The sequence below is a fragment of the Sturnus vulgaris genome, chromosome 6, assembly GCF_052056855.1.
Source record: "Sturnus vulgaris isolate bStuVul1 chromosome 6, bStuVul1.hap1, whole genome shotgun sequence".
Lineage (NCBI taxonomy): Eukaryota > Metazoa > Chordata > Aves > Passeriformes > Sturnidae > Sturnus > Sturnus vulgaris.
Genome location: NC_142248.1, coordinates 10,897,842 through 10,925,215, shown reverse-complemented (window position 1 = coordinate 10,925,215; position 27,374 = coordinate 10,897,842). Strand labels below are relative to the sequence as shown.

The 27,374-nt window shown below is 40.0% G+C and overlaps 1 protein-coding gene across 1 annotated transcript; it reads right to left on the bottom strand.

Annotated features, from left to right (window-relative positions):
* On the bottom strand, window positions 1–27,366 carry RTF1 (RTF1 homolog, Paf1/RNA polymerase II complex component). Its single transcript, XM_014869241.2, has 18 exons — window positions 27,208–27,366; window positions 24,518–24,628; window positions 15,979–16,126; window positions 14,295–14,499; window positions 12,134–12,248; window positions 10,439–10,550; window positions 9,474–9,609; window positions 8,698–8,875; window positions 7,708–7,790; window positions 7,279–7,366; window positions 7,087–7,194; window positions 6,456–6,533; window positions 5,097–5,218; window positions 4,669–4,726; window positions 4,012–4,089; window positions 2,832–2,927; window positions 2,429–2,540; window positions 1–811 (listed from the first exon to the last, which is right to left on the bottom strand). Exons 1-18 carry the CDS (start codon window positions 27,283–27,285, stop codon window positions 705–707), a joined length of 2,013 nt encoding a protein of 670 aa, XP_014724727.1. The 5' UTR covers window positions 27,286–27,366; the 3' UTR covers window positions 1–704.
* Between the last annotated feature and the right edge of the window lie 8 nt (window positions 27,367–27,374).

Here is a 27,374-nt window from a genome sequence, read left to right as displayed (position 1 = left end):
TTTTAGTAAGAAGAATCACATTTAATGAGTTTCTTTCTTGCAATTTCAGATGCTCAAGTACAGCTGGTAGAAATTCAAAACAGCCGTAAAGAACTGTGACAGACGGATACAAATAGTACTGCAGCTTAAAAATGATAAAAAACACCTGAAAAAAAGTCACACAACCCTCCCAAAAAAATTTACACTTTGAACCTAGGCCAGTTTTTGAAGATTCCCTTCTCCAAAGCTAGGATGAAGGAGGAAGAAGAAGAGGGAGAAAGTGCAGATGACCTTCCAGCCACAAAGGTCTTGCGCCAATGTTTATTCACTGTGCCTGTGGTGGTATGTAAGGGGAGATCACCAAGTGCTGATTCTGCGACTGCCAAGAGATTCCTATGGAAATCCAGACCTCAGGCTAATACTGAACACAGAGTGGACCAACGAGCTGCATCAACAAAATAAAAACAAAACTCAAACTAAAAGAAATGGGAAAACCCCAAATAGCACAGATCCACATTTGTGAGGGGAGCAGAGGAAAGGGCAAGAAGGGAGGTCTATACAGTAAATAGTTGAATGGTTTATGTTACAGATGACTGGCAGTTTTAAAGAGTCTCTTCCCAGCTCCATTGCTGCTCCAACCCAGAAGGGAGAACTGAAAAGGGAGGAAGAAAAAGTAGGACATCATCATGGAGCATGCAGGATCAGAAGCAGCAGAGTGGGCATGCTCAAATAAGCCCCCGTCTCTTTTTGTAGTCCTCCAAGTTCAATGATCGCCGAGGGGCACCATCTTTTGCTGGAGGAGCCTTGGAGGTGATGGCCAGTGCCTTAGATTCTGTTGGGGAGAAGAAAAAGGTAAGGACCAAACTACAGGAAAACTAAATTTTTACTTGTTGTTGACAACTTCACCACAAAATCATGTTTGGCTTCTCTAGTATATATCAGGTTTGAACTTCAGTTAATACAGACAGTATCGGGGAGCTTATCTTCATAGATGCAGCACATGCAGTTTTGACTCTGTTAATCCAGCTGTTAATCCAGAGACAGATAAGCAGAAAAAGTCAAATGTTCTATCTGTCTCTACAACACACATTTTCATCAGCCTCCAGATTCTTCTGTTAAACAAGGAGACTGCACAAAGTAAGATGCCAGAATGATGTTCTGTCTAAAGAAAACTCTGTTTCTCATCCTTCTCTCTTCAGTGCCCTTCAGTGCCTAACCCTCATCTGCTTGCTAATTCTCAAGTTCATAACCCTTACTAGCTGTTTCAGGAAATGTCTTGTTCTTGAACTCCTGCCTCATTCAGTAGTCTTACATCCAGAGTTTCCATCTCGACCTGGTTTGGAAAAACAACTTCTCCTGCTCTTGCTTCCTGACAAGGTTTGTCTTTGTGCATTCTTACAGTACTTCCTAAATTATTGTCTTCCAAGAAACTGCAGATCTAATCTTTCAAGTAATGCAAGAAATACTAAACCTTGTGTGTCAAATTTTCCCTCCTATGCCTTCCTCCCACTGGAAAACAACACAAGACAGGACACAGGAAAATAGCCTCAAGTTGGGAGGTTTAGACTGCATATTAGGAGAAAATTCTTCACCAAGATGGTTGTCAAGCATCAGAACAGACTGCTCAAGGGAGTGGCTGGGTCACCATCTTTGGAGGTATTTAAAAGACATGTAGCTGTGGCACATGGGGACCAGGTTTACTAGTGGACTTGTGAATGTTGAGTTAATGGTTTGACCTGATAATCTTAAAGGTCTTTTCCAATCAAAATGATCCTAGGATACTCAACTGTTCTTGTCACACATCTCCTGCTGTCAAAGTCAAGATAACAAAGAGGAAGAGCCAGCAAGTTTGTGTCTATTATCTTCACTCACTGGTGTTTTCGTTCCCCTAAAATTTAGCTTCAATACCATCTGCAATGCCTTAGTTAGGGAATAGCAACTTGGTAAAGCAGAAGGTTCAAAATCAAGTAAAAATACCTTAACCCCACAGTACGTGCACAGAAGACAGAACAGCACAGACACACAGCTTATCTGCTGTCAAAAGTTATTAGACAAATTAACAAAGTAACTATCACGGTAGCTGCCAAGACTTATTAAATACAACACGCATCTTTCCCCCAGAGATTATGCAAGTCATAGATAATACAGACTGGAAAAGCATATCAAAAACCACTCATTATCTCCTTCCCTCCCTAGGCTTCAAGTCAAGGATATGGGGATACACAGGCTTTTAGTTTAAAACAATATGGTTATTCTTGTTTTCTCAAAGGATGTCACTATCACACATCCCCTCCTCCTCAGTTCAAGATACTTGCCAAGATGGTAAACAGAGTCCTTACTCCAATTCTCAAAAGGTCAACAATAACTTTGAAAGAATTATCCTGGAAGAAGTAAGTTCTACCAAAATGGGCTGGACAATCACATCCCCAAACTCAGAGGGAACACCCACCTGAACTGGGAACCTGAAGATCAATCTTTACATCAAAGTCATGCACTTTGAAAAGATCTTCTGAGAGGTCACTAGCTGATTTAGAGTTCACATCTTTATCTTTTCCTTGACCCTGAAATGAAAACTATAGGTAAGTCGCCTAATCTTATCTGGCCATACCAACAGAGATAAGAATGTTTTTTCCCCTCTTCTGTCACAAACATACTTAGTGTAGCTTTTATACTGCTAGAGCAATGTAAATTTCCTTTCCCAAGAACCAAGAAGCTGCTGCCTTTTTAAATAAAGTTTTACAGGATACCTTTCTCTAGAATTGAAGCACGCACACCTGCTGTTACTCACAAGCTTCACAGAGGAAAAGGGTGACAGTGTGAGGAACATAACAGAGACCAAAATGGAAACTTACCTTACTCATGTCCTTTGGAGCATCTGGTAACACACCAGATCCATATTTTGCATTTAGCTGGGCAAGGATGGCAGCTTGGACAGCAGGATCTCTGGACTGCAAAGGCAAAATGTCAGAAGAATAAAAATTAAAAATTACTGCATTTAAATTTGCAAGAGCTGGAACTACATTTTATTGAAACAGTGTTTGTACCCATGAATCTAAAACCATAAAAGACTGCATATCAGTTCACTCAGCTTCCAGAATCTCAAAAGGCTACCGAAATCATCCTGGTTAACTGACACTAACAAACTAAAAATCATCTTCAGAAAGCTTTTATTTGGAAAAATCAGAAATACATTTCCTAATTATATGGCTGGTTTCTGTAACTACTCTTAATGCTACTGTAATATGCATTTGCTTTCAGCTTACAGTTCTGGCTGAAACACTCTACTAGAGAGAAGAAATCTTTAGAAGACTATTTTCTTTACTTAATAGTTCTCTAGCACAATAAAGCTACTCAGTTACAATTCTTTTCTAATAAAGAAGTATTTCATTCAAGCCCTGCAATAGAATTTCTCTTTTATTTCCTTGCTGGTTTGAGGAGACTGATGAGAGCCAACCTGAGCAGTTGTTTTTTTAGGTACCTACGCCAGAACTACATACTATTCCACAACAGACCTCAACAAGGCCAGATTACTTAGAAGGAGGAGGTTGTTGCCTTGTTATTCATCAATATATGTTATTCAGTTATATATGGAGGGACTGCAGTAGAAGGTTTTGCCACAGTATCACATGGGAAGTTTATGTTGAATTACTTCATCCATCACAGGCCCAAAATGTCTGTTCTCCTCTCACCTTTGACTGATTTTTCAGGAAACTTTCAGCTAACTAAAAGTGAAACTCACACCTAAAGCAAACTGTCTTCCCAGAGCTAACTAAATCTGAGTAATTCAACATAGATGAACTCACGAAGTCTTCAATCATGGTTGCTTTTGCAGTACATACCCACATCACTTATGTCCTTCACACTGCATTAAAAAAGAAGAGGGACCAGGATCTCACTCAGCTGTATCTCACACTGGCATTCAGGGCGTTAATAGCACATGGCACAGTTGGGAATTCTGTTCCTACACTCTGCATTACATTGGTTTCTGTTTTTCAGCAAATTGCCTCAACTGAACTTAAGTATTACACTCACATTAGACACTATTGTGGGCTTGCACTGCCGCCTAGTAAAGGGGTCCATTTGTTGGTTTTTCATGCTGTGACTTTCAGCCTGGAGAAGAAATAGAACATGGTTTTGCAGAGTTTGCCATTTGCACTCTTTTAAATCCTCCCACAGCCCCCCATCCATGCAATTACTCATTTGCTATATACAATACCAAGATCAGAGAAAAAACAGCAACATTAGAGATTAGAAAGATTTTAACACACCCAGCACCCCACTCTTCACAGGACAAAACTGTCCTTATTGCATACAACAGAAAATAGGCACACAGCTCTCAGGATAGTTAATGTTTAAGCATTTGTTAACAAACTTAACTCTTCCTCAATAAAAATGTAACTACAGAGAAGCAAGTATCTCCTTCACTGTTTTATTATCTGAAGTTTCCTTTATGAGGATACTTATCTTTTCCTTCCCACATAAAATGCATTAAGCCACTCTAATAGTGACTAATCTGCTGATAACTGAATTGAGCAAAAAGATAAAGCAATGTGCTTTAAAATCATGCCATTTGCCTTTACGAAAAATTTTACAGATAATTTAAAAATTTAGTAACTTTGCCACGCAATTATCCCTCTTTGCATCATTTCATCTCTACTTGTAGGAAAGTATTAATTCAGCACTATTTACCACAAGAGCCTTCTCAGACTCAACGATATTCCACTCTCTATTTCTCTGGTTGATGTAACTGCAGAATGGAAAAAAGAAGGGTGGGGGAAAGAAAAAGAAAGTGACTGTCATTTATCAGTCCCTACACAAAAAAACACCTGAAAGCATTCTTGCAGCTTCATCCTGACCACAAATTACTCTTATTGCAACGCAACTGCCCCCTGGGGTATATAGAAGAGAATTTACATTTTTGACAGTTTTAACTGCATGAGAGATACAAGAAAGTGAAGACAGACAAGCACTAACAGAGCTATTAAAATACACATCAACACACTGTACAGGAAAAAAAACCCAAAATCCTGCAGTTATTTGTTAATGCATTAATTTCTCTTTTTTAAATATTGTTTGATACTATTTAAGAAAGAGAATTCCCAATATCTTCTTCCTACCTGATTGCAGAAATATTTTTTGTTCGTTGACGATCCAGGGCCTCTGCTCTCTCTTCAAGTTCATTAAGCTGATCTTGAATCTGCTTGGCCTTATCTTGGTCCCCCAAGTCCTCAGCCATAGCCTTCAACCAAACAGTAACTCATTAGGCACTACTCTCTACTCAGAATTACTCAAGGAGACAAAGGATAGATCTGTGAATCAGTCAGCTAACTCTGTTCCAGTCGTGAAGGTTCTTCCCTGCATAGTAAGCGTTCAACAAAGAGCTACACTTTCCTTACAGCTCAAGGCAAAACTGGATTTCTTATTCTGAAGAACTCTGAAAACCCTTACACTAAGGAGGATGTAGGAACACCAGTCCCAGCACGAGGAGGACAGGTCTGTTAGATGACTTAAGTTACAAGTTTTTGTTATAATTTAACATCCCCATTTAGCACATCAGGAAAGGAATTATTTCCACAACTGCCAGTTGCCGTTTACTGCAGGGAGCAGAGTCCCCTGAGGCACGACAACAGCTTATTGTGCCACCTGGTGACAGCAAAGAGCAACTGCAGTCCCTGGGACGGGAGCCTAATCATTTACATGTTCGTGTACAGTAAAACAGGGACCACAAAAAAAACAGTTAAACCAAGGAACCAAGAAATGTATTTCAATGCAAACTCTTGGGCTTTACTGTGTATGAAGCTTTAATGTCTCGAGAAAGACAAACAAATTTTGGTTCTGTTTATGCAGTCCTATCTTCAGAGATACTTCAGACTGTTTGTTTTCTTCACTTCTAGGCTTTGGCTTTGATGCACTGTTAGGTTTACTTGTTCCAGGAGGACTAAAGGTAAAAACAGTTCATGAGAAGTAAATCTTTCGGCCACTTCTTTGTTTTCACTATAAATTATCAGCCATAAAGTGACAATTCAGTTACCCCTGAGTAAAAAATAATGTAACACAACTTCTGTTTTTCCTATCTTAAAATAAGAAGAGGAAATCAACTTTCAAACATATTATGAGGTACTCTAAAAACAAAAACAAACACAATCAAAACAAAAAACAACAAAACTGACCCAAAAAAAACCAAAAAGAAAAAACTAAGAAAAAAGGAAAAGTTTCTGAGGCAGACCAGTTTAAGACCTTGTTCAATGGACACAAAAAGAGATGGCTTAAATTGTTGGCAATTGCCCCCCCCGCTATAAAAAGAGTGCAATAGCTGAAAGGATTGTGGGTATTCTGACCTCAGCAATGAACCTTGAGAACCACCTTTCACCTGCACAGTTAAAGTCCAGCTTACTGCTGACTACTGCCAAAACCCAGATGAGCTTCAGGGCTTCAAAATCAGACTGCATTAAGCTTGCAGGCATCTCATCTCTCACCTTCTCCTTTAATAGCTGAGTTTTCTTCATGGCATAGTTTGGAGGTGCTTTTCTGAACCTTTCCTTCTCTTTCACAATCTGTAAGATGCAGAGGAAACAACATGAATACGCAAATATGAAATCTCTATTTCAGTACTTGGACACTAGAAGCAACAGATGAGTATCACCTAAGAAATTTATTTATTGCCACTGAATTTGACATATGCTCTGATGGTTGTTTTTTAGTTTGTGCCTTTGATAATGAGTTACAGCTCCATTCTCCTCACTACCTACAAACACCTGATGTTAATCACCTTTGTATCAAGTACAAAACTTGTGATAAATGCAACTACCATGCTGCTGTCAGTTTTTCAGAACTTGAGAACTAAGTTGCCATACTCAGGAGTTCAGAGCTATGCTACACAAGTTCAAAAGGAGATTACAGGGCACAAATGATAGAGAAAAGCAGGAGTGAACACTGAACAACAGCAGGATCACCAAGCTACTCTATCCAGTTATGAAACTTCCTTTTACTTCCTTCTTGGAAAGCAAATTATCATGATTATTTTGCTTTGTAACAGCTACTGCTCTACTGCATGACTTCCTGTCATTTTTAAGCACTGACACAGCTTTACTACAATGCATCATTTACCTCTTCAATGTCCTGATCATTAAACTTGTAGTTGAGAGCTTCTTTGATGGACACTTCCTTCTTGTTTATCTCATCTAGTGTGGGTAGCTGCATCCCAGCAGAGAACATCTAAACATGAGACAGAGTTACTTTCCACTCAAAGTATGCTTGGCAGAAGGCTACTAAGAAGAAACTGAAGTCTGGCAAACTTACTGCTTCCTTCCACTTCATAAATTCACTTTCAGTAAATTCCTGATTTGAGACAAACTCCAAGCGAAACACACGTGAATCACTGCCATGCCTGCAACAATAAAATGTAAAATATCCTCTTGTGATGGCATAAAGTGGTGACATTGGATCTATATGTATAAACTGATTAAAAAAGCCCAAAACCAGACAAGCACATGTCAACACAACCATAACTCCCTGCACAAATTTCTTCGGGTATTTTACAATTTCCATTATGCACAAGGAGAAAAAAAAAAAAAATCAAATAAACCCAAGCCAAACATTCTAGTATTAAGTACTGTGACAAGGCTCAGTCTACTTTTCAGTTCCCCCTTCCAAACCCCACACAGAACATTATTTGCTATGAAAAGGACACTGACTGATGAACTAAGGAGGATTCCTTTAGTATCTTACCGCAACTGAAGTCCTTTGTTTGTCCGTGTGCCACCAAGCTGGTAAACCTTTGCAGTCTCTACCACGCCAGTTATTTCAGCAACCTGTACCACAGAGTAAAATATATCAGAAGAAGGATGTAAGAGAAGTTGTTTTTTTTCATGTTCCTGAAATGTATCTGGCACATCCAAGCCTCTTCACTAGAAATAAAAAACCTTAATCTAGCTAACAATTCTAACCAGATCAAGGAAAGCAAGACTCTTCAGTCTACATTATCAGGTACAGAATGAGTTGCTTCATATATAAATTTTGAGTTAATAAATTATAAATTATCTGAATCCTTGATGCACTTTTTTCTAATCTTCTCAGCTCTGCCTTCCTGACCAAGTAGTATACACTCTCCTATCTTTCCTATTTCCTACTCAAATAACGTTGTTTGGGTTAACATATGTTCCAAATGAAGCACACTATTGCTGCTCACATACTAAACACAGCCCTTCTGGGGGCCTTTTTTAATGCTGTTACTGAGACTATTATTGTTTCCTATGATTACAGCAATGAAACAGAAAAACAAAACTGTGTTCCCAACCAGTCTCTTCTGAAGGCACACTGGTGTACTAGAAACTTTGTAAAAAAGGAGTCAAGACCACAAAATAACTTGGGAAACAGTCCTAGAAATAAGGAGTGAATCTTACTCATCCTTACTTGGTCTAAGCAGAATCTGAAACTCTAGTCTGCAATACAAATGATAAGACAACATGAACCAAAGCTGGAAGATCAGGCTTTGTTAGTGCTCCCTCCCTCTCACTAAATTTATCTCCTCTCCTAGGTGGTCACAGATTTATTTATTTTTAAACCAGTCTCCTCACCTCTTTGGCAGCAATTACATTTTCTGGTTATAAGCAATCTATTTATACCAGTCAAACAGTCATAGTACCTGAGAACTGATAAGCTGCAAATATTTTATTACAGCACAAAAAAAAGAACTCAATCCCTGAGAGCTAAACTCACCCGATAAACAGGTTTACTGTTGTGATTGCCAATGCCAATACGGACAAAGCAGCCAGTGACTGTCTTGGCAAAGAAGGGCATGTGGCACCAGCGCTCCAGCTTGTGCCGTGATAACCGCACTCGGTTCAGCTCTTCAGGCAAGGACACTGGCTGGGACTTGGGAGGAATTTCTTCTTTCCTGATTTGAGAAAGGTGAGAGGGGATAAAGAAAAAAGTTGAGACATAATCAAAACCCAAAAGGGAGGTCCTGATTGAGGTGCAATGTGAGCACTGTTTATATTACCAGGAATGATTCATCATGCATTAGTTGACTGTAGATGTGTGAATTTAGCATTCACGAGAAAGATTCAATGTGAAGTCCTAGACTTATTAAACCCTGCCCCTGCTACCAGAAAGCAGAAAGACACACACCAAGGCAGTTTATAGACTAATGCTTTAAAATAAGCCAGCACAGGTATCTGCCCAGATATGTGCCAGAGCTCTGCAGCTGCTGAACTTGCAGGACTAAACAAATCAGTAAACAACAGTGTAATTTGGGCTAAACCTGACAGCAGGGAACTGAAGCTGCAAACCCACCCAAGGTAAATGAGTCCCACGAACCACAATATAGGTCCAAGGATTCAAATCTGAGCAATGCAATTGTGCCCAGAGGCAAAACCACTTTAGAGACACCAAACTGCTTCAAACAATCTTCTAAAACAGCATGTGTTACCTAAAGTGGACCTCTATTTTTGAACATATTTACAAGTAATCATAGCCCAGTGTTTACTACTTACTCTTCCTCTTCATCGGAGGATGACGATCTGGATGAGCGATCACTTTTCTCACTAGACTTATCATCCTCTTCCTCCTCTTCATCATCAGAGTATACTTCACTAGTTTTTAATGGCTGTTTTTTTGCAAGCAATTCAGCTGGGAGAAGGACAAAGAACAAGGAAAAGCAAGCTATAAATATTTTATGAAAGCTTCCCTATAAGAGTTGAACCTTAATTGCTTAAAAAAAAATCCAAGAGGCAGACAGGTATTAATTTTACACTAGATACAGGTGGCACATGTTCAAATCCACTAGTAAGCTGTGCACTTCATTGACTTCTCTCTTTGCATATACATGAAGTATTTAAAATCATTCTAAATCTCAGTTGTACTTATTTTCAGTCTCCCAACTTGACTGCACACAGTAATTCAAGATGGGTGTAACAACTAGATATATAAGAAAAAACTATTATGATCAGACAACTCATTATTTTACAAGGAAAAAGAAAAAAATCTCATGTTTGGAGAGGATCAAAATAAAATCCAGAAGAGCAAAAAAAATGTTTGCATCAAAAGTCAGTGGCAAGATGGACAAGATGATGTGCCAGTGAAGAAACAAGTAAATGTAGACAGGATATCACAAGTACAATAAGTAGGAGTTTGAATGATCCAGAGATTAAAAACCTGAATCTAAGTGACCAATTCAGACACATTAACTAAACCTTACTAAGAACCATTCAGTGGACTGTGATGAAAGTTCTGTTTTTAGACCACTCACGAGAGGGGCAAGGATGAGGAATACAGCATCAGTGGTTGCCAAATATCACCCTAGGTGGTCATGTTGGGCAAAGACCAAGGAAAAAACAGACATGGAATTCACTCGCTCCAAGGTGTAGGACTGTTGCATTACTTTGAAACAGGAAGTAGCACTTTCAGAAAGCTGCAATAATGTCTCAAAAACTGCAGCAATAGCAACATGCTTTTATACCTGTTCTGTTCTTCCTTTTCTCTCTTTCTGCTTTTAGCTCCTCCATTGCCTGAGATTTCTTGTCTAGCTTTTCATCCCGCTTTGATCTCCGCTCTTTGTTATGTGACATGACCTAAAAACATGTACAGAAAATCCCTCAACATCACAAATCCATAAGTTGAAAAGCATTTAAACAAAGGTTATTTAAATACTTCGAACATTTTTCAAATAGAAATTACTAATGTAGTCCTTTTTGAAATCAGTTCTTTTCAGTTCATTTTTTACAGAGGATAGAGAGGGAAATCAATCTGGAGCATATTTCTTTATTCTGCTTCATATAAAAAATAATGAACATATTTATAGTTCGACATTTGTGCCACCAAGTCTTAGTCTCCAAATTCCTCCTTAAAGTTAAAAAAGTACTAGAGAAATAAAATAGAAGTCAGAAAATAACATGTAATGAGGAAAAACTGGATGAATATTATTCTCATTTGCTGCTTCTGCAAGGCCAAATCAAAACACTAGTTTTCATTTAATAGAAAAGAAAAAAGTTATGTTTAAAAATACTTAAAGCAGAAATAAAGCTGCTTGTAAAATCTGCAAGACGGATCCAAATCTTAAATGTTTTCAGTCCTCTTGTGTGTTCCATTTCTAACAGGTCTATCTCTATAGAGAAAGCAGCCTCTATAATAAGCATAAAAGACAGTCATCCGAGCTAAGCTGAAGTACTTCCTGCAAGGCACTGTAAAAGAACTCTAAATAAGATCCTTTTACACATGCATATATGTATTTGCAAGTACACTTTGTGTATTATAAATGCACTAATAAAGTATACACATATGTACATATATGGAGTTGAGGGAGTAGGAAAATGAGATTTATTCTGGCCAGCATGTGCCTAAGGGAAAACTCATCTCACCCAATTTGATTATAGGTGCTAAACATCTGTTTCACTAGAAAATAACATGGAGTGAATTGTCAGCTGAAGATGCTCTCTTCCATTGCACAAAACAATAGGCAACAAAAAGTGTAAACAATCAACTGGGTTTTAGATGGCTGATTTTAGGCAAGACAAATCCCACCCCACGCTGGGAGCCTACCTGCCCTGACTCTATATTAATGGCATATCTTCACTATTTGAAACCACAGTTCAGTTACAGAGGCCTGGCCTCAGAAACTGGTGTTGTCCTCTTTTTACTGGAGGTGGAAAAACTATAGAACTACTTCTGCTCCTCCTGGCATTCAAGCTTTTCCTTGACATCCCTGCCAGAAGAAACTAAGCATTTTTTCTACTGTATGTATGTGCATGTTGAATGATTAATATGACAGTTGAGCAGTTTTTGGTCTGCTCTCTCAAACTTTTCATTCATGTATGGAATGTTTCAGACTGAACAACAGAAGTTTGGCTAAAGGAACTGTAAAAGGCTGCTTTCCTTTTCTCATGTGGGAGGGCTATCTCAGTAACTCCAGACATAGCTGCAGCTTTGTATTTTTCATTAAAGGAGTATCAATCACCCCTCAATAGGCCAAAGATGTTAACTTCCTTAAATGAAATGGAAAAACTGAAGATAGCTTGAGCATATAAATTAACTAAATTCTGATCTGCTTACTACACCGTTTGACATTAAGGGAAAACATTAGGGGTAGAGAGGCCATATCCTATCTCCTTTTGCCGAGGGAAAAGGATTTATAACCAAGAACAGTTTCATTTCCTACCTGGGATTCCTGGATCTGTGTGAGTTTTTTCTTCTCCTGCTCTTCCTCTTGCTTTTTCTTTTTCTCTTTCTTTTCTTTCTTTTTTGCTGTTTTTAGTTTTTTCTTGATTTCAAATCTAGTAGCAGTTATTGGAACAAAAAGAATGTATGAAAGAATGCTCTTCCTGAGAGAGCAAAGGATTGCTCAGATGCTATCACAATTACTATCAGGCTGTAAGGAACACTTCAACTGCTTGTCCCTTTTATGTTATCCTGTCCCCTATTCCCATCCCCTCCCTTCCCCAAGAAAATAAAGTGAAGAAAAGCTGAGCACACCAAGTGCAGTCCTACAGAGAGCTAACCTAAAGGGTTGATGAGACCATGTAGAAATTACTATTCCACAGAAGTATGTCCTTACTCCATTTTTCTCTTGCCAGTGCAGCAATCATTGCGTGCTACCTCCAACTCTAAAATCATATGGCTATTTCACATAATTTAAACCTAAACAGCTAGAGATTTTTTCTTTAAAGTCATTATCATGCTCTTTCACGCTTAAACTTCACCTTTCTGCCAGCACTGGTCTGTATAAGAATGACTACAATGTTTTGGGGAGTCCTCCTTTAGCAGCAAAATTCTCATCAGACTCTGTTTCTGCAGAAGAATTTAGGCACTTTCATGTCTACCTTCATGAAATATATCACCCTGATGTCTTGTTTTCAGCAACTGCATTCAGAAAAGTAGTAATTTCAATGGAACTGAGATTCCACTGCACCATGGACTGGTCACTGCTTTAGTGAAGTGTGTATATGGACATACACAAGAAAAAAAAATAACTACCAATAACTGAAATTCAAAATGTGTCATCCATTAACGTGCACATTACACAGTCATTCTTCTTCAGTCCTTTACACCTGGCTTTGTAGACAACAAACTGAAGTGTCAGATGAGCTCATTGCCCTTTATGCCTTTAACATGAAGCATAACACACAAGGCAAGGCATTATATCAGATGCAATGTCTGCTGTAATCCCGTTGAACTCACAGCATAATGTGCATACAAAGAGCTTTTAAAAGATTCAACTTACCACGAAGTTAAATGACTACCCCATCACCCCCTTAGTTCTACCTGCCAAGCCTTTACACAGAACAGCACAAATTCACTTAAGATTAAATCAGTAACTCAAGCTTCAATTGTTTAGCTTGTCTGCATCAAATATTCTCCAGCACTCACTCTAAAACAGAGACATTCGGTTACCACGGAAGAGAGAGTAAAACTTGAAAGATATCATTCTACATGATCTAAATCCAAACTTGCAATCATTCTGATCCCTTTGAGGAGAGCAGCAGACCACATAAGATTCTGAATGCAGTGTTAAAATCAAGGCAGGCAGTGCTCTAGCTATGGCTTGGACAAACACAGTTTGGCAGTTGCTTGTATTGACACGATTTACTCAACAGATGTCAGTCCTCTAGGGAAATTTCTCAGCAAGTGAAAAAAGAAACAGCACTAAAGAATAAATAAACTCGAGAAACCTTGCCCCATACATGCCAAATCCTTTCAATTAAGACACATGGGAAGTAAAATACCTTTACTGCAAAGAAGTTGCCTGACTGGACAGTGTAACAGCTACAGACAAACAACAAAATCACAGTACATACGGTAGAACCACAAAAGATTCCATAAAAATGACATATCCAGCATCACTCCTTATATCAGTATCTCTATCTTCTATTAGGGCCCAAACCATATACAGGCAACTCTAACACTGATCTGTGCTTCACCATTGTTTTCTGAAAAGTTCCAGGAATTCATGTACACCTTATGCTTTGTTTGCCTTTTCCCAAAGCACCAGCACGTGACAGTTAATACAAAAAAGACAAAGAGAAGCAGGCCTTCAGACTTCTAACCTATGGAGCAGTAACTTAACTACAAGGGTAGCTAGCAGAACCGTGCATATTCAACAGCTGAGGAACTTTTAGATACTTTCTTCTTCAAGAATATGCAGAACTCCTGCTGTGTGCTTCTTTACTACAGGGACAGTTTACATACAAAAAACATACAATCAAACTTATCTCACTTAACAGTGCTGAAAGCTTGGACCTTAAACAAGAGAGCACAGTCAGCATACGCTCTATGCAGCCTTTAAGAATTTGCTACCAAATATCAACAGATATAAAATTCACCTTCTCTTTAGCACTTCTCTCTTCTCTATCCGGTTAAACAGTTCCTGCTCTCTCTCTTTTTCTGTCATTTGTTCCAATCGAGCTCGGTCTTCCTCATCTCCCATCAGGTCTTCTCCATAGCCATCATGGAATTCCTCATCTTCAGATGAAGAATCTGAATCTGAGCTAGATGAGGAACTGTTGCTTTCTGAGTCAGAGACTTCTCCTAAATCAAAAATATAAGGTAATGAGAAATCAGCTGGGGCAAAGCCCAACCACTTCATTATAGTATATTAGCAAGGGGTAGTACAAATTAATTTTACACTCGTCTTCCACTATACTAAAAACATTCGTAACATGAAAATTAAGGCCAGGTTGAAATTACCATAATATATTTATGCTAAAAAATGATAAAATGAGTGGTACTACATTTGAACACAAATTGGGTTGTAATTAAAAATTCTTAGTAGAACAAACAAATTTAAAAGGCCTTTTAGTAATATGTAACAGTCCTAAAGTTAGACTTCTATGCCTATATGCTTATGTATCCGACAGGTTCCTTATACAGCCGTGAGTTTGTGTGTGCACACCTCAAACACCATGAGCAACCACCACAGAATTGCACAATTAACCACCTCATTATAGCAACCCAAAGGACCAAAATTCGTCATGTGAAGACTGCAACACTATGAATTACTACACCAGGAGGTAAAGTTGAAACCAATACCCTCAGGGCTGGCAAGGCCCCATTACTGTAACAAGCTCTCCCACATACACAGGAGTTTAGGGAATGGCTGACTCCCCAATACTATTGGCTAACACCACCTTGAAACTTGATCCAAGCCCAAGTGCTTTGATCACCTCACCTAATTGACTAAATTACATTGAATTATGGAAGCAGGCCATTAGGATTCCTTCCTTTACTTCCATTCTGGGATTAGCATTTCTGGAAACTTCCAGCTTTGCAGGCTTGCACTGTGAAAACCCTTGATTTGTAAGCACTGATATATACAGGTGCAGTCACTCCATGCCTTTGTCTGTATTTGCTGTGCTTGATATACTTAAAACTGTAAGCTCCTTCATATGCTTTCTTAATTTCCTTTTTTAGTATCAATGTAAACGCAAGTAAGCACCTGCAAGCCTTCATGGGCATGATGAAAACAGAAGACAGGAGGTTTTCCCAGTATTGAAATGTATTCAATATCCATGTAAAAAATTCTGACAAAGTTAGAGAATGGTTTTTCTTCTTCTGCATCAGTATAAATGTGCAAGAACTCCAATTCAGAACAAACGCATGCAAGATAAGCTCTTATTTGCATCACAAACACTATGTACCTTTTTCTTTGTTATCACAAGGAGTTTGGGATGGGGATCAATGAGAATAAAAAATGCTACACATGGGTAGATAGGACATGCTAGAAGGAAGCAAGAAATTTTCCAGGAGAAAGTCAAGCAATGAAATATCCTTCATTCTTCAGTTCAAATAGCATTCAGTTTGCAGCTGTAATGGAGTGCTCACAGCAATGCCATACTGAATTACATGCACTTCAAGCCACAGTAAATTTAAAGTTACCCTGACTGTAAGCTGCACAATGAAGTCTTTGAAGATGGTCTTTGACATCAGCACACAACATTACTCTTCAGGGTGCACAACAGGTAAGTTCACTGGGAATCACACTAAATAAGTGCACGTGTGTTCTCTTACCCTCCTCAGGTGCTGAGCTCTCAGCTGAGCTGTCTTTATCTGAGCTGCCCGAGGAGGCAGCTTTGTTCATCTGTTTCTTCATGGCTCCTTTCTTCTCTGCCTTACCCGCTTTTCCCTTTTTTTTGTTTTTAGAACCTCCAACAGTCCACTGCAAGGAAAGAATCAAGAAAGGGATCGTGAGACACAAACATCACTCTCTTCTCCCTTCTCCAGAACACTGGAGTAAAACCAGCTGAGAAATAGCCCAATACCTGACCGAAAAAGAACCCCAAACATACAAGTGTAAAGAAGAGGGGGGGAAAAAAAAGAGAAGCCAATAGAAAACTTATCTTGGACCACTAATTCATCAAAAGCAGGACACAGTGCAAGACTCTTAGGCTCATAAATTAGAGCCCTTTACAAGGTTTTTGGGAGTAGAGTGTTGCGTGGTTGGTTTAAGGTTTTTTTTGGAAAAAAAAGAAACTTGTTATAAGAATTGGTAGGTCATTCCTTTTAAAAGATAATGAAGACTTCAAAGTTGGCAGTATCTGCCAAGGGAGGTGGTATTGAAAATATTTTCCTAAGAAAATAATTTTAAACAATATGTCCATGTGTTTGTAAAGATTAGCTTCAGTTTACTATTAAACAGAAGCAATTGATGTTTTTCTAGAACTAGTTGAATCAGCAGCAGATTTTACATTTCATGAAGGACACCAATTATACATAACAGCCTTTTCAAAATCTCGGTTTTACCAAAAGTACACAGTGTCTGTATTTCTATGCAACAAGCCAACAGTGCACTCATAGATGCCCATGGTGGCACTACTCCCTATGTACACGAAGTGGAATCAAATCACAATCATAGGAGTCAGGAAAAAAAATACAGTATCAAGCCCTAATTTTAAATTTCTTTTAATGTCACATTTTCACTTACCTTAGACCACAGTTTCCAAGTACATGCCTTAAACTGTCATACATACAGAGAGAGCCATTTTATACCCCTAAGTCCCAGAAGAAGCAGTATTCTGTTAATCACACCTTTCACTTACACACACCCACACAATTCTAGTAACCACACCTTGCACTGTGATTTCTTAATAGAATTTTTACATTGTTTCAACTACCGGGGTAAAGCCAGAAAGGAATAGAAGCAATAAGGATTGCCCAAATATCCTTAAAGGCTTTACAATATTTTGCACTTCACCACCTCTCCTAGAAACTCCAGGCATGAGACCCTCAGGAATATAACAGGCTTTTAAAATACATATATATATATATACACACATATATCCATAAATCCTCTAAACACCTGTATATTATTCTCATCTTTCATGCACATCTGGTTGAGCATGCAGTTTTAAAAAAACAAACAGTCATAATGCAAGTGAGCAAATACAACTGTGCATAACTGAGATCTTGCACTCAAAACTACTCTAAGTGGGAAAAAAACCCCAACACTTTAGATTTGACCTCAGATGCATACCAACTTCAGGCTTCTTAGCCAATCACCCTATCCTGGGGGATGAATCAAGTCTATCTCTGCAGGTAGTAATCATTCCATCAAATTTGATAAATTGTTCTGCCTGATAAGACACCATTCTCAGAGAACCCTGGTGTTCAACTACTCTAGATGGAACTCAAGCAAGTAGTTATAAGCTACTACCTAATCTAATAATACCTGAACTAATACTTCTGGAATTTCCCAGGTTTTGATTACGCTCACCCCCAACCTTGTACTCTCCATATTATCAAATGCTTCATCATGTTCTTTAGGCACCATCAGAGTATTCAAAAGTCTCTGTAAATGCAAAAGTTCCTTATTTTTTTATTCCTGAGGTAAAACTACAGTGGTGAGCCTTGCAATTCATACCCTATGCAGGTACCCCAGAGTCTGTTATGGTCCATAGGACGGGTGAGAAACTGTACAAAAAGCTGCTGACTTTATACCAGGCCAAGCTTGTACTGAAGTTTTTACTGGCTTCAGCATTAAAGTTTTACTTGTTCAGTGTTACAATATTGCTGTCTAATATTATTTCTGGTTACTATGCTCCTATAAATCAGTTAAGAACAAGCTTGCACTCTGTCTAAATCTACTCAAATCTCAGCACTAAGGAACCATCTCTCAGGTGAACAGAAAAGTGCATTTTTGCTATTTACTCAAATGCTCACCTACTGCCAGCACTCCAGAGAAGTCACAACAGCAAGAAAAGTGAAACAGCATTTAGCAGTGATGCAGAGGTGCCTCCCTCTCAGAGCTCTGCCACTTCTTTTCAGTGTTCTATTCTAAATTATATCTCATGTCAGCATGCTGCAAGGAAGCAGCACATGGAAAGCCACAGTACACAACACAGTTATATCAAGACCTTGAGAGGTCATGCTGAGATGAAAGAAGCTCAGATCAGATAAAAACCAGCAGGACTTCAGTGAATAAAATGTTTAATAGCTGTACATACATGTGTTACATAACACTGTTTTCAGCTTTTAACTCACTAGTAGAATTGTGGAGAAAACCTGTGACCAGGAAGATAGGAATGAAAATAAACCTATGTGACAAACACTTGGAACAAGAGAAAAAAGAAACAACAATCAAAAAAAAACCAAACAAAAAACCACAAACAAAATACCCCCACCCAAACAAAAAACCCAAACCCCACAAATAAACAAAAAAAACCCCAAAACCAAGACAAAAAAACCCCACAAACAAAAAAACACACCACCAGAACCAAAAACCACCCAAACAAACCAATACAGGACAAGGTAATTAAAAAATCTACTCCCCAATCTAGGACAGTGTGCTTTGGTTTCTATTTCACCCTAGAAATAACACTTCATCTCACTTTTGTTTATGCAAGTGGCCTCTATGTCCATCTCCCAATTTCAGTGCTGTCACAAAGCCAAATTCTTACCCAACTCAGGTGCTTTTAGGTTTATTCAGTTACCCCAATCTCTCATGAATGCTTGGTCATTCCCAGAATAACTACAGGACAAGACAAGAGTTAGGGCAAATTTTGGATCACTATATCATCAAAACCAGGACACAGTGCAAGACTCTTAGGCTCATAAATTGCCCTGCATTTGCACACTGTCGCAGTTGTCATTTGACTTAATGACCTATCTGCACTGCTCAGAGAGTGGCCAACATGAATTTCTTCTTGTGACAGATGAAGACACAACAGATTAGCTGGTGTAGGAGGCAGAGGGAAGGCAATACTGGAAAGCTAAGGTCTTGAGGCCCTTCCTCATGCTCCAACACACCACCAGAAATCAAAAATGCAACACGTTCACAAGCAACATCAAGTCAAAACACACAGTCATAGTCAGAGACATTTCTTTGCTCTGTTTCCCTTAACTTCAAACAACAATCACTTTCCAAAGTCTGTCCTCTAATGCAGTTTCTCCAGGTCCCTTCATCCACGCTGCAGTCAGGCAGCACCAGTCAGGGCTTCTCACATGCTGGCCACGGCTTGAACGCCTCCTCGGAACAGCCCCTCTATTCACCACTGCCTCCTCGGCCACCATCTGGAGCCCTCCACGGCTCCAGACACACCAAGTTAATAAACCCATACACAAGTGTACTGGCTTTCTACTTATTGTTTGGTACTACCAAACAACAGAGCTTTATGGCTCTCTCACAAGAAGCAGCCAGAAGAGCCTTTTGAATTTCCCTCTTGCTGCCAAGGTTCACAGTGCTAATAGCTTGCATGTTTCCTCCAAGAAACTGTTTGGACATGATGATCCTAAAGGTCCCTGTCAACCTAAATGATTCTTTGCTTCTAAGAAGTCTTAATTAAGCCACAGTAACCAGAATGGACTTAGGGAAAAAAGCCCAACCCACCACATTAGAAATTACCTAAATTTATAAGTCAGCTTCTAAAAAAGCAACTACACAAAATGATTTAAGAAAATAATTTATAGCTCAGCAAACCTGGAACATATTTCCACTAGGGAGATGAAATGAGATCGTGGAGAAAAAAAAAGAGAAAAAGAAAAAATTTTAAAAAAGAAAAGACCAAAAAAACCCATACCTGAAGTGAGCTCAGAGTGCAGAATTGTTTTATTGCTCAGGTAGCTGCTGTTTGCTTCTATTCTCACAGTACCTAAATGCACTACACACTGAGAATTTGCAAGTAGGTGCAAATGTTCTCCCAGCTTTTTTTTAACCCCCTATCAAGCCAGAGATGCACAAGTAAGGTTGCCAGCCTGTCCTTGCCATATTCTTCCCTCCTTCCATATCCAACGGCTTTATAAGCAAAATGCAAGCTACAAGCCACAACGCCAAAGCAAAATAGGTCCCTTACCAATATGTTCCTTTCCAAGGCCAGATAAACTTCAGCTGTCCTACTGTCATTGCATTTAAGTGCACCAAGGTAGGTAACATCAGCTCGGCTTACAAACTTTCATGCAATCATACAGGAAAAAAATAAGGCAGTCCACCAGGCCAGTCATGAAACTACGGTTTCAGCCTGTCTGAACTCAACATCAGGAAGCACAGATATGAAAATAAGGCAGTATTTACTGTCTTTAGGCTTTCTCAGAGCTTGGAAAACTCTACAGACAGCACTCCAAGAGCTTCAAGAAGGAAAATGCTCTCTACCACTACTTTTAAAACGAAATAGTAAATAAAAAGCCCCTGTGATTTATCCTGCCTTTCAGGATCTACACGTGCCATTTGAACACCTCAAACACCTTCATGATGACAACAGCCCAGCAACCAGAAAACTTAAGGAGCTATTTTAGACACAGAGAGGAAGCTCTAGGTGTCAAGACCAAAACAGAAAGGAAATAAGCAAATAAAGAAAACACCTTTGGAAGCCACAGAAGAGGCTTTGCTAGGAACTGGCTGAGAGAAGGCTTCATGGGCCAGAATATCACCAGACACCTGATCTACCCTTTTCATTCAAGTACTGCTCAAAGAAGCTCACAGAAATCAAATCCCAAGAAGTTATCCCCATGCTAGTTTGCAATTTAAAGAAGTTAGTTACAGACTAAATTTTATACCAATTTCATCCACAGCGTATTCACATTACTCCTTTGGACATGCCAGCCTTCATACAATTAGCTCGTGCTACTCAGATTTGCACTTGCACTTTATTTGGAGCAGATGAAGTAACACCACCTCTCTTCCTGGAGAAAAGCATTACTATTGCACCCATTAATAGCTGAAGGAAACAGCCTCCAGGAAAAGTCAAAGTTACAAAGCACACAGTCTATAAGCTGTGTATAAGAAGATTAAAGCATGGCCTGTTTCAAATTTCCTAAGCCTGAAAAAAATGTATGGCAAAGGCCTCAGGACTGGAGAACCCACTCATTCTTGAAGGTTTAATTAATCAGTATTATAAAATAAAAGCACACAGAAAAACGCAACTTTCAGCACTGTAATTTCTACAAACCCACAAAAAGACACCCCCAAACAAAAAGAACACATGCAGTATTCTGCTCATCTCTGCTTTGCTGGAGTGCTCTAACTTGAAGTGCAGTAAGGAGATACAAAGAGGCATAAAACCCTCTAGGCTGTTACTTGAAACGAATCTCTTCACTAGCTGCATCACTAATGCTCACCTCCTGCTCTGTCCCATAGCTCTTGACAAGATCCTCAGCTATACAGTTCCCTAACAAATTAGCACATTTGTAAAAAAAATGGTATAAACAGATAATCCTCACTTAACTCCAGAATAGTACTAAGCATTCATTATATGCGTTTTCTAGTCTTGGAAGGATATTCTGTCCTGACCCTGTAGGTGTTAAACGGCAGAACTGAACCCTTCCTGACATTAGAATAAGCTTACTTTTCAAGAGAAACAAAGAGGAGCTCCCATAGCATTGTGGCTTTCTGTCTAATCAACACTAATGTCAGTGAAGTTGCTGCAGAAGTCATCCACTCTTCACACACAACAGAATGAATTATCTTACTGTAAGCAAGGAAGCCAGAATAAAAGGAAAAGCAAGAGCCCAGAATTAACCTACTGCAACTGAGGAACATCATCCACCTAATGCCCTCAATCAATAACAAGAACACCTTGTGGACACACAAAACTCTAGCATGATAGCCCCAGGAGTAACCTGGCTAGCACCAAACTGGTCACATGCAGAAAGCTCCCAGTTTGACTTGGTGAGCTCTTGGGCAGACATGGTGACACACCAGATAAAGGAGACAGTGTCCAGATTAGTACATTTCTTTGCAAAGGTAGCTCTTCCTATTGCAAAGTCCTGCAGTCATTGCTATTTATCAGCTCTCTGAACAAAAGTCTATAATAATTCAGTCAAGAATGCTCCACAGCTCCACCAGAAGACAGTTCAGAGCATCCCTCCTATTTCATTGTCTGCAACTCACTTTCAGTCCAGTGGCTAGGAGATTTGATTCAGACCACAGAGGTCCTTTAAGTGTTACAGAACTCAGCACCTGGGTGGGAAGTGCTTTCTCACTGATACACATAAATATAACATTAAACACGTAGAGACATCCCTTGGGCACTATTGCATAGATGCAGCTTAATTTGTACCTGCGATTATTCAGTGATTCCAAAATGTTTTTCTCTCCTTGATGCCCCACAAACTTTCCTCCCTCTAAAAGAAAGCAGCATGCTGCATTACACTCCGAAATAGAGATCTGGGCTTCTTTCCTGTACGTGCAACATAGTGCCAATCTTGGAACATTTAGTGCTTTCCAGGAATCACAAAGGACATGCACGCTGAAAAATGTCTGTGGAAGCACATGGGTATGATCAGGCACTTTTGCCCACGGCAACAATTTCCATGCTCTTGCCTCAATGTCTTCATCTTGCAGGAAGTCCAATAATAGAATTTCATCTTTTAGACCCTCCTATCCCAATTCCCAAGGCTGAACGTCAAACCAACCACAAGAATACTTATTAAAACCTGAGTTATTCATCAGGCCTAGTGTAGTCAAGCCCAGGGATGTACAGAAAGGAATGACTGGCAGAAGCAGAACTGTTATAAGCCAGCCACTCATCCTGCTGTGACAAGCAGCAGCTCAGAATGCATATTTCAGGAACAGGAATAGATGCAAGTGTCCTAATTACCTCTTCTCTAAATCTTTTTCCTCCTGCTGCATGGAGGTCAGAAAGAACATAGTATCAACTTGAAATGATACACAGATTAGAAAGAGTATCAAATTCAAGGGGTGCAACAGTAACACTACTGATCTGTACAAATTTGTGAAGAGGCATTGTCACGTCCTACACACAATGGAAAGGTAGACTTTATTACACAAGTTAAAATTCTGACAGCTTTCAGAGATAAACACAGAATGGAAGGCTTTATCATCCACATGCTCTCCACACCCAAGTCTACATTTTCCAGACAAGCTGGTCTCCACATAACTTAGAATAAATAAACTGTGAGCCAGCAGATTTGAACACACACGGTGACAGACAGTAGCTCCCCAACAAGAAACCTATTATATCTAGGTTGTTCACAATTTTGTCTGTCTCTATGTTTTAAAAGTACATTAGATATACAAGAAGCACTTTTTTAAAGAAAATGATTGATTTGGAACAGAGTTCCAAGCATATTTATTTCAAAAATGCCTCAGAAAGAAAATGAAATTGCACATTCTTCACACTTATTGGAAGAACTCTGCTACACTAACAAATGTTTTATGGTTTATCACTGGCCTATCCTGTTAGTCTACAAGTTGCCACAATAGATAATCCTCACTGTTATTTCAGAAGAAAAAAAAATACAAAAACCCACACCAAATATCCCCCTGTCAATTTTTAAGAATAGGTGGAATAAATGACCTCACTATAATTTGCAGAAAGTGTGCAAAAGATATTTTGAAACTTTCCAGAAATTGCTTTTACTCAAATACCTGTATAACATCTGTCAGTGGCTATTTTAATAGTTTTTTTTTTTTAATTTTCTTTTCTAGATGCACAGGCTTTTAACCAGCTCTAGACTGTAGTACCAAGAGCAACTACTAAAAACAGAACCAGCAGATAAGCACTGCTATACAAGAAATTGAGAAACCTTAGAACAAAGTAATGCTGAATTCTTTCTTGCCTCTTTCTTCAAAGATGTTGATCAAAACACACCCTGTTGCACATCCAAATGGCCAGACAGCTAATTCACAGTACAGTTCTAGGAGAATCAAAGCAGCTAAATATAAAAGTTTTACTACCTGTAAAATAGTACTACCTGCCTTGACCCTTCTCTTAGGAAGGAAGCTCCACTCAGAAGGTGAAAACCTCTCTCCCTGAATTCAGAGTCCAGCTTTAGCAGCTTCACTACTACCTGAACTGCAAGCACAACACAGGAAAAACACTAGTTTAAAGCAGGCAGTTCACCAGATCATATGAACTGGGATTAAACTTGCAGTCATTTTTTACACAGACAGACTATATTGTATACAATTAGAATTCAAAACGCATTCATTAAAAAAAGACAAATTCTGGCCTCAATGGATCTCTGTCATTGACAGCCAGTCCCACGTTATGAAGTCAGCAGGCTAAATATACTGTATGATAAATACACTTCCACTGCTTAGGTATGATCAGACAAATAACCCAGAGCATTCCCACTGATAGCATGATAAACTCACCTCATCATCACTGTCTGATGTCTCAGAGTCTGAAGATGCTGTAGGTTTGCTCACAGGTGGTTCCTTTTCTTCAGAGTCACTGCGTTTCCGTTTGGCCAAAGACAGGAGCTCCTGGTGTAAAAACACACACATTTATTTCAAAGTGTCATAATTAGTTTTAACGATCCAGGTCAGTGCACGTGCAGGTTCTCTGCAACATCTGAGCACGTCTCAGATAGTCAGTAGCATGATTATTGCCACCTACTAAGGAACAAGTCTACTTAGTTTCTTAAATGTAGATGTGCACACACAATTTTAATACTGGCTGCTACAAAAGGATTTTAAAGATAACAAGCTATAAAAAGTAACTATTAGTACCATTACTTTCTTGGTATAACCAACGTAAGACGAATTACATCCAGAGACATGTCCAGATTTGTCTTACTTGGATTGGGTAATAATTCCAAACCACCCTAACTACACCATGAAGCATTAGCCTTAAAAAGCCTAATACCAGTAGATAGCAGCTTCTTCTTCTAAACAACAGAGATGTTTGCAATTATACACTTTAAAGAGGAATTGCTTTTGGCATCACCTTTACATAATGGTTGGTAATATTTAGTCAGCCTGTTCAATTCCTTTTCACTGCTGGTACACACCCCAGAATGCACTTAAAGCTTTGGATAGACACAGAGCAGGTATCAAGCTCAAAGTCTGTTAAACTTAGTACAGCTGTTCTGCTCAAAAGGAAGCACTTTCACAGGCAACACACACTGACACAAAGAACTACATGGCTCTCAAATACTCTCATCATCTGCTGTTCATCACTTGGTCAGGTGACACAAGCAGTAGTACAAAACAAACATTTTTGAAGCTGTGTTACTGTGTATGCAGTCGGGGACACAGAATCTACTCTCAGAAACATTGCTCTGGGGCTGATGAATCTTAGCTGTGTGTAGAAATACAGCCACACCAACTTCTCCAGTCTTGGGAAGATGATGCTGGATTGGGTTCTATTAGCTTCACAACTGGAAGATTATCTCAACAAATTGATTACAGTTTAGTACCTCAAATGAGAATATAAAACACTGAAGAAACTGATGGTCTGCCTACTTACCAACACTGACACTTTTCATTAGTAATGGCATTTTATCAACCATTCTCTAAAGAAGCCCTGCAACATCAACATTTTACATTTGTACAATTAACAGATCTCCTCTGGAAGTTCCTGAAGAGGCTTCAATAGTGCTTCTCTTTGGGAAGCTCCTAAAGAGGAGCACCACTTTTATGCTAAGAAATATTCCTTCTTTCTTTCTTTCTACACTTGTTCACTGTTTTCCAAGATACTACATTTAAAAGGCTGCTAGACCTTAGATTCAACAAGCCTAGATTGCCACGGGAAGTTGTCAAATGTTTATTCTACAGGGATTAACTCGGTATTTAACATTTAAGTCAGTATCCTCTTATATCAAAAGCATTGCTTCCCTGCTACCTGATATTTATCTTTGCACATACATCTCCCTGCTGTTACAGTTGCTACAAACAGCTCAGTGGAGGGGGAAGCACCTACTACATCAGCTGGAGACGATGCCTGCTGCCAGTGAGGGATGGAACAGATGCAGAACCACGTGGTTATTCCTACCACCATCACTTTGACAGTCTGACTGATGCCAGAGCTAGTCCAACTCCCATTTTCAAGTTTTAAAACTATCAAACTGATACACTAGCAACGAGATGTTGGTAGCTCTATGGACTCTAGAAGTATGCAAGATCAACCGCATCAGCTCCAGTGTATCTGTTTTAACAGAGTATCTGACCTGATTTTTCTGAAGCCCCAATCTGCAAAAGTGTTTTTGACTGTTTGGGAAAGGCTTTTTATTGCAACATAGCAACAGCTTCTATATTAAAAACTCTGAAGGTTCAACACGTAAATTACATCAGACACGTTGGCTTCAGCACATTTGATCCGCCAAACTGCCAATACAAGCGGTAACACACTTCACCTATAATGTCTTTATTTACCACTGGAATCACACCATCGATAGCTGCTGCACCAAAAGGTGAGTCTTTGAAAGCAGCCCCCTCCAAAGAGAGAGACACCCCCTTTGCAACCCTGACACGGTTGAACTCACACCAGATAACACTTAGAACCCCGGTAGATGCTCTGAAGACAAATAAAAACACTACCCCTTCTTACATCTACAAGCTGGTTTCTCATCAACAGAGCTCCCCCAGCGCAGTCACCAAGATTGAGGGGGTCGCACTAAACACGCATTAACACTCCGGGAGCCCGGGATCTGACACGCTGCTCTCCCGGCGTACCAAAGTAGCATGGAAAAGTTGCCCAGCCCTTTGGGCCTCTTTCCCCACTACTCGAGGTGAGAAGACCACTGGCAGCCGGGCCTCCCTAACCCCTCCTCAGGGCCAGACCGCCCCGGAGCATCCACCGCCCGCCCCTCCGTCCCGCCGGCGCCGAGCACCGGGCCCGCCGCAAAGAGCCCCCGCCAACGCGGGCCTCCTGCCAGGGGCGGGCCGGGGACCCGCCGGAGGGACGCGGGCTCTCCCCACGGCGGCCGCGGGGCCCCATCGGGCTGAGGAGGGCGAGAGCGGCGCGGAAACACCGGGCGGGAGCGAGGGAGGGATGGCGGCGCCGAGCCTCGCGCGGGCCGGCGATCCCAGGCCCCGCGTTCGGGCCGGGCCTGCCCGCGCACCTGGTCCAGGTTCTCCTCGCTGCCGCTGTCCTCGGTGTCGGAGTCGATAAGGACACGGCCTTTCCGCTTCTTCACCATGGCGGAGCCGGCGGTGCCCCCTCCCCGCCCCGGCGGCGGCGGCGGCGGCGGCGCTCGCACGGCCCGGCCCGGCCTGACCCGCGCCGCCC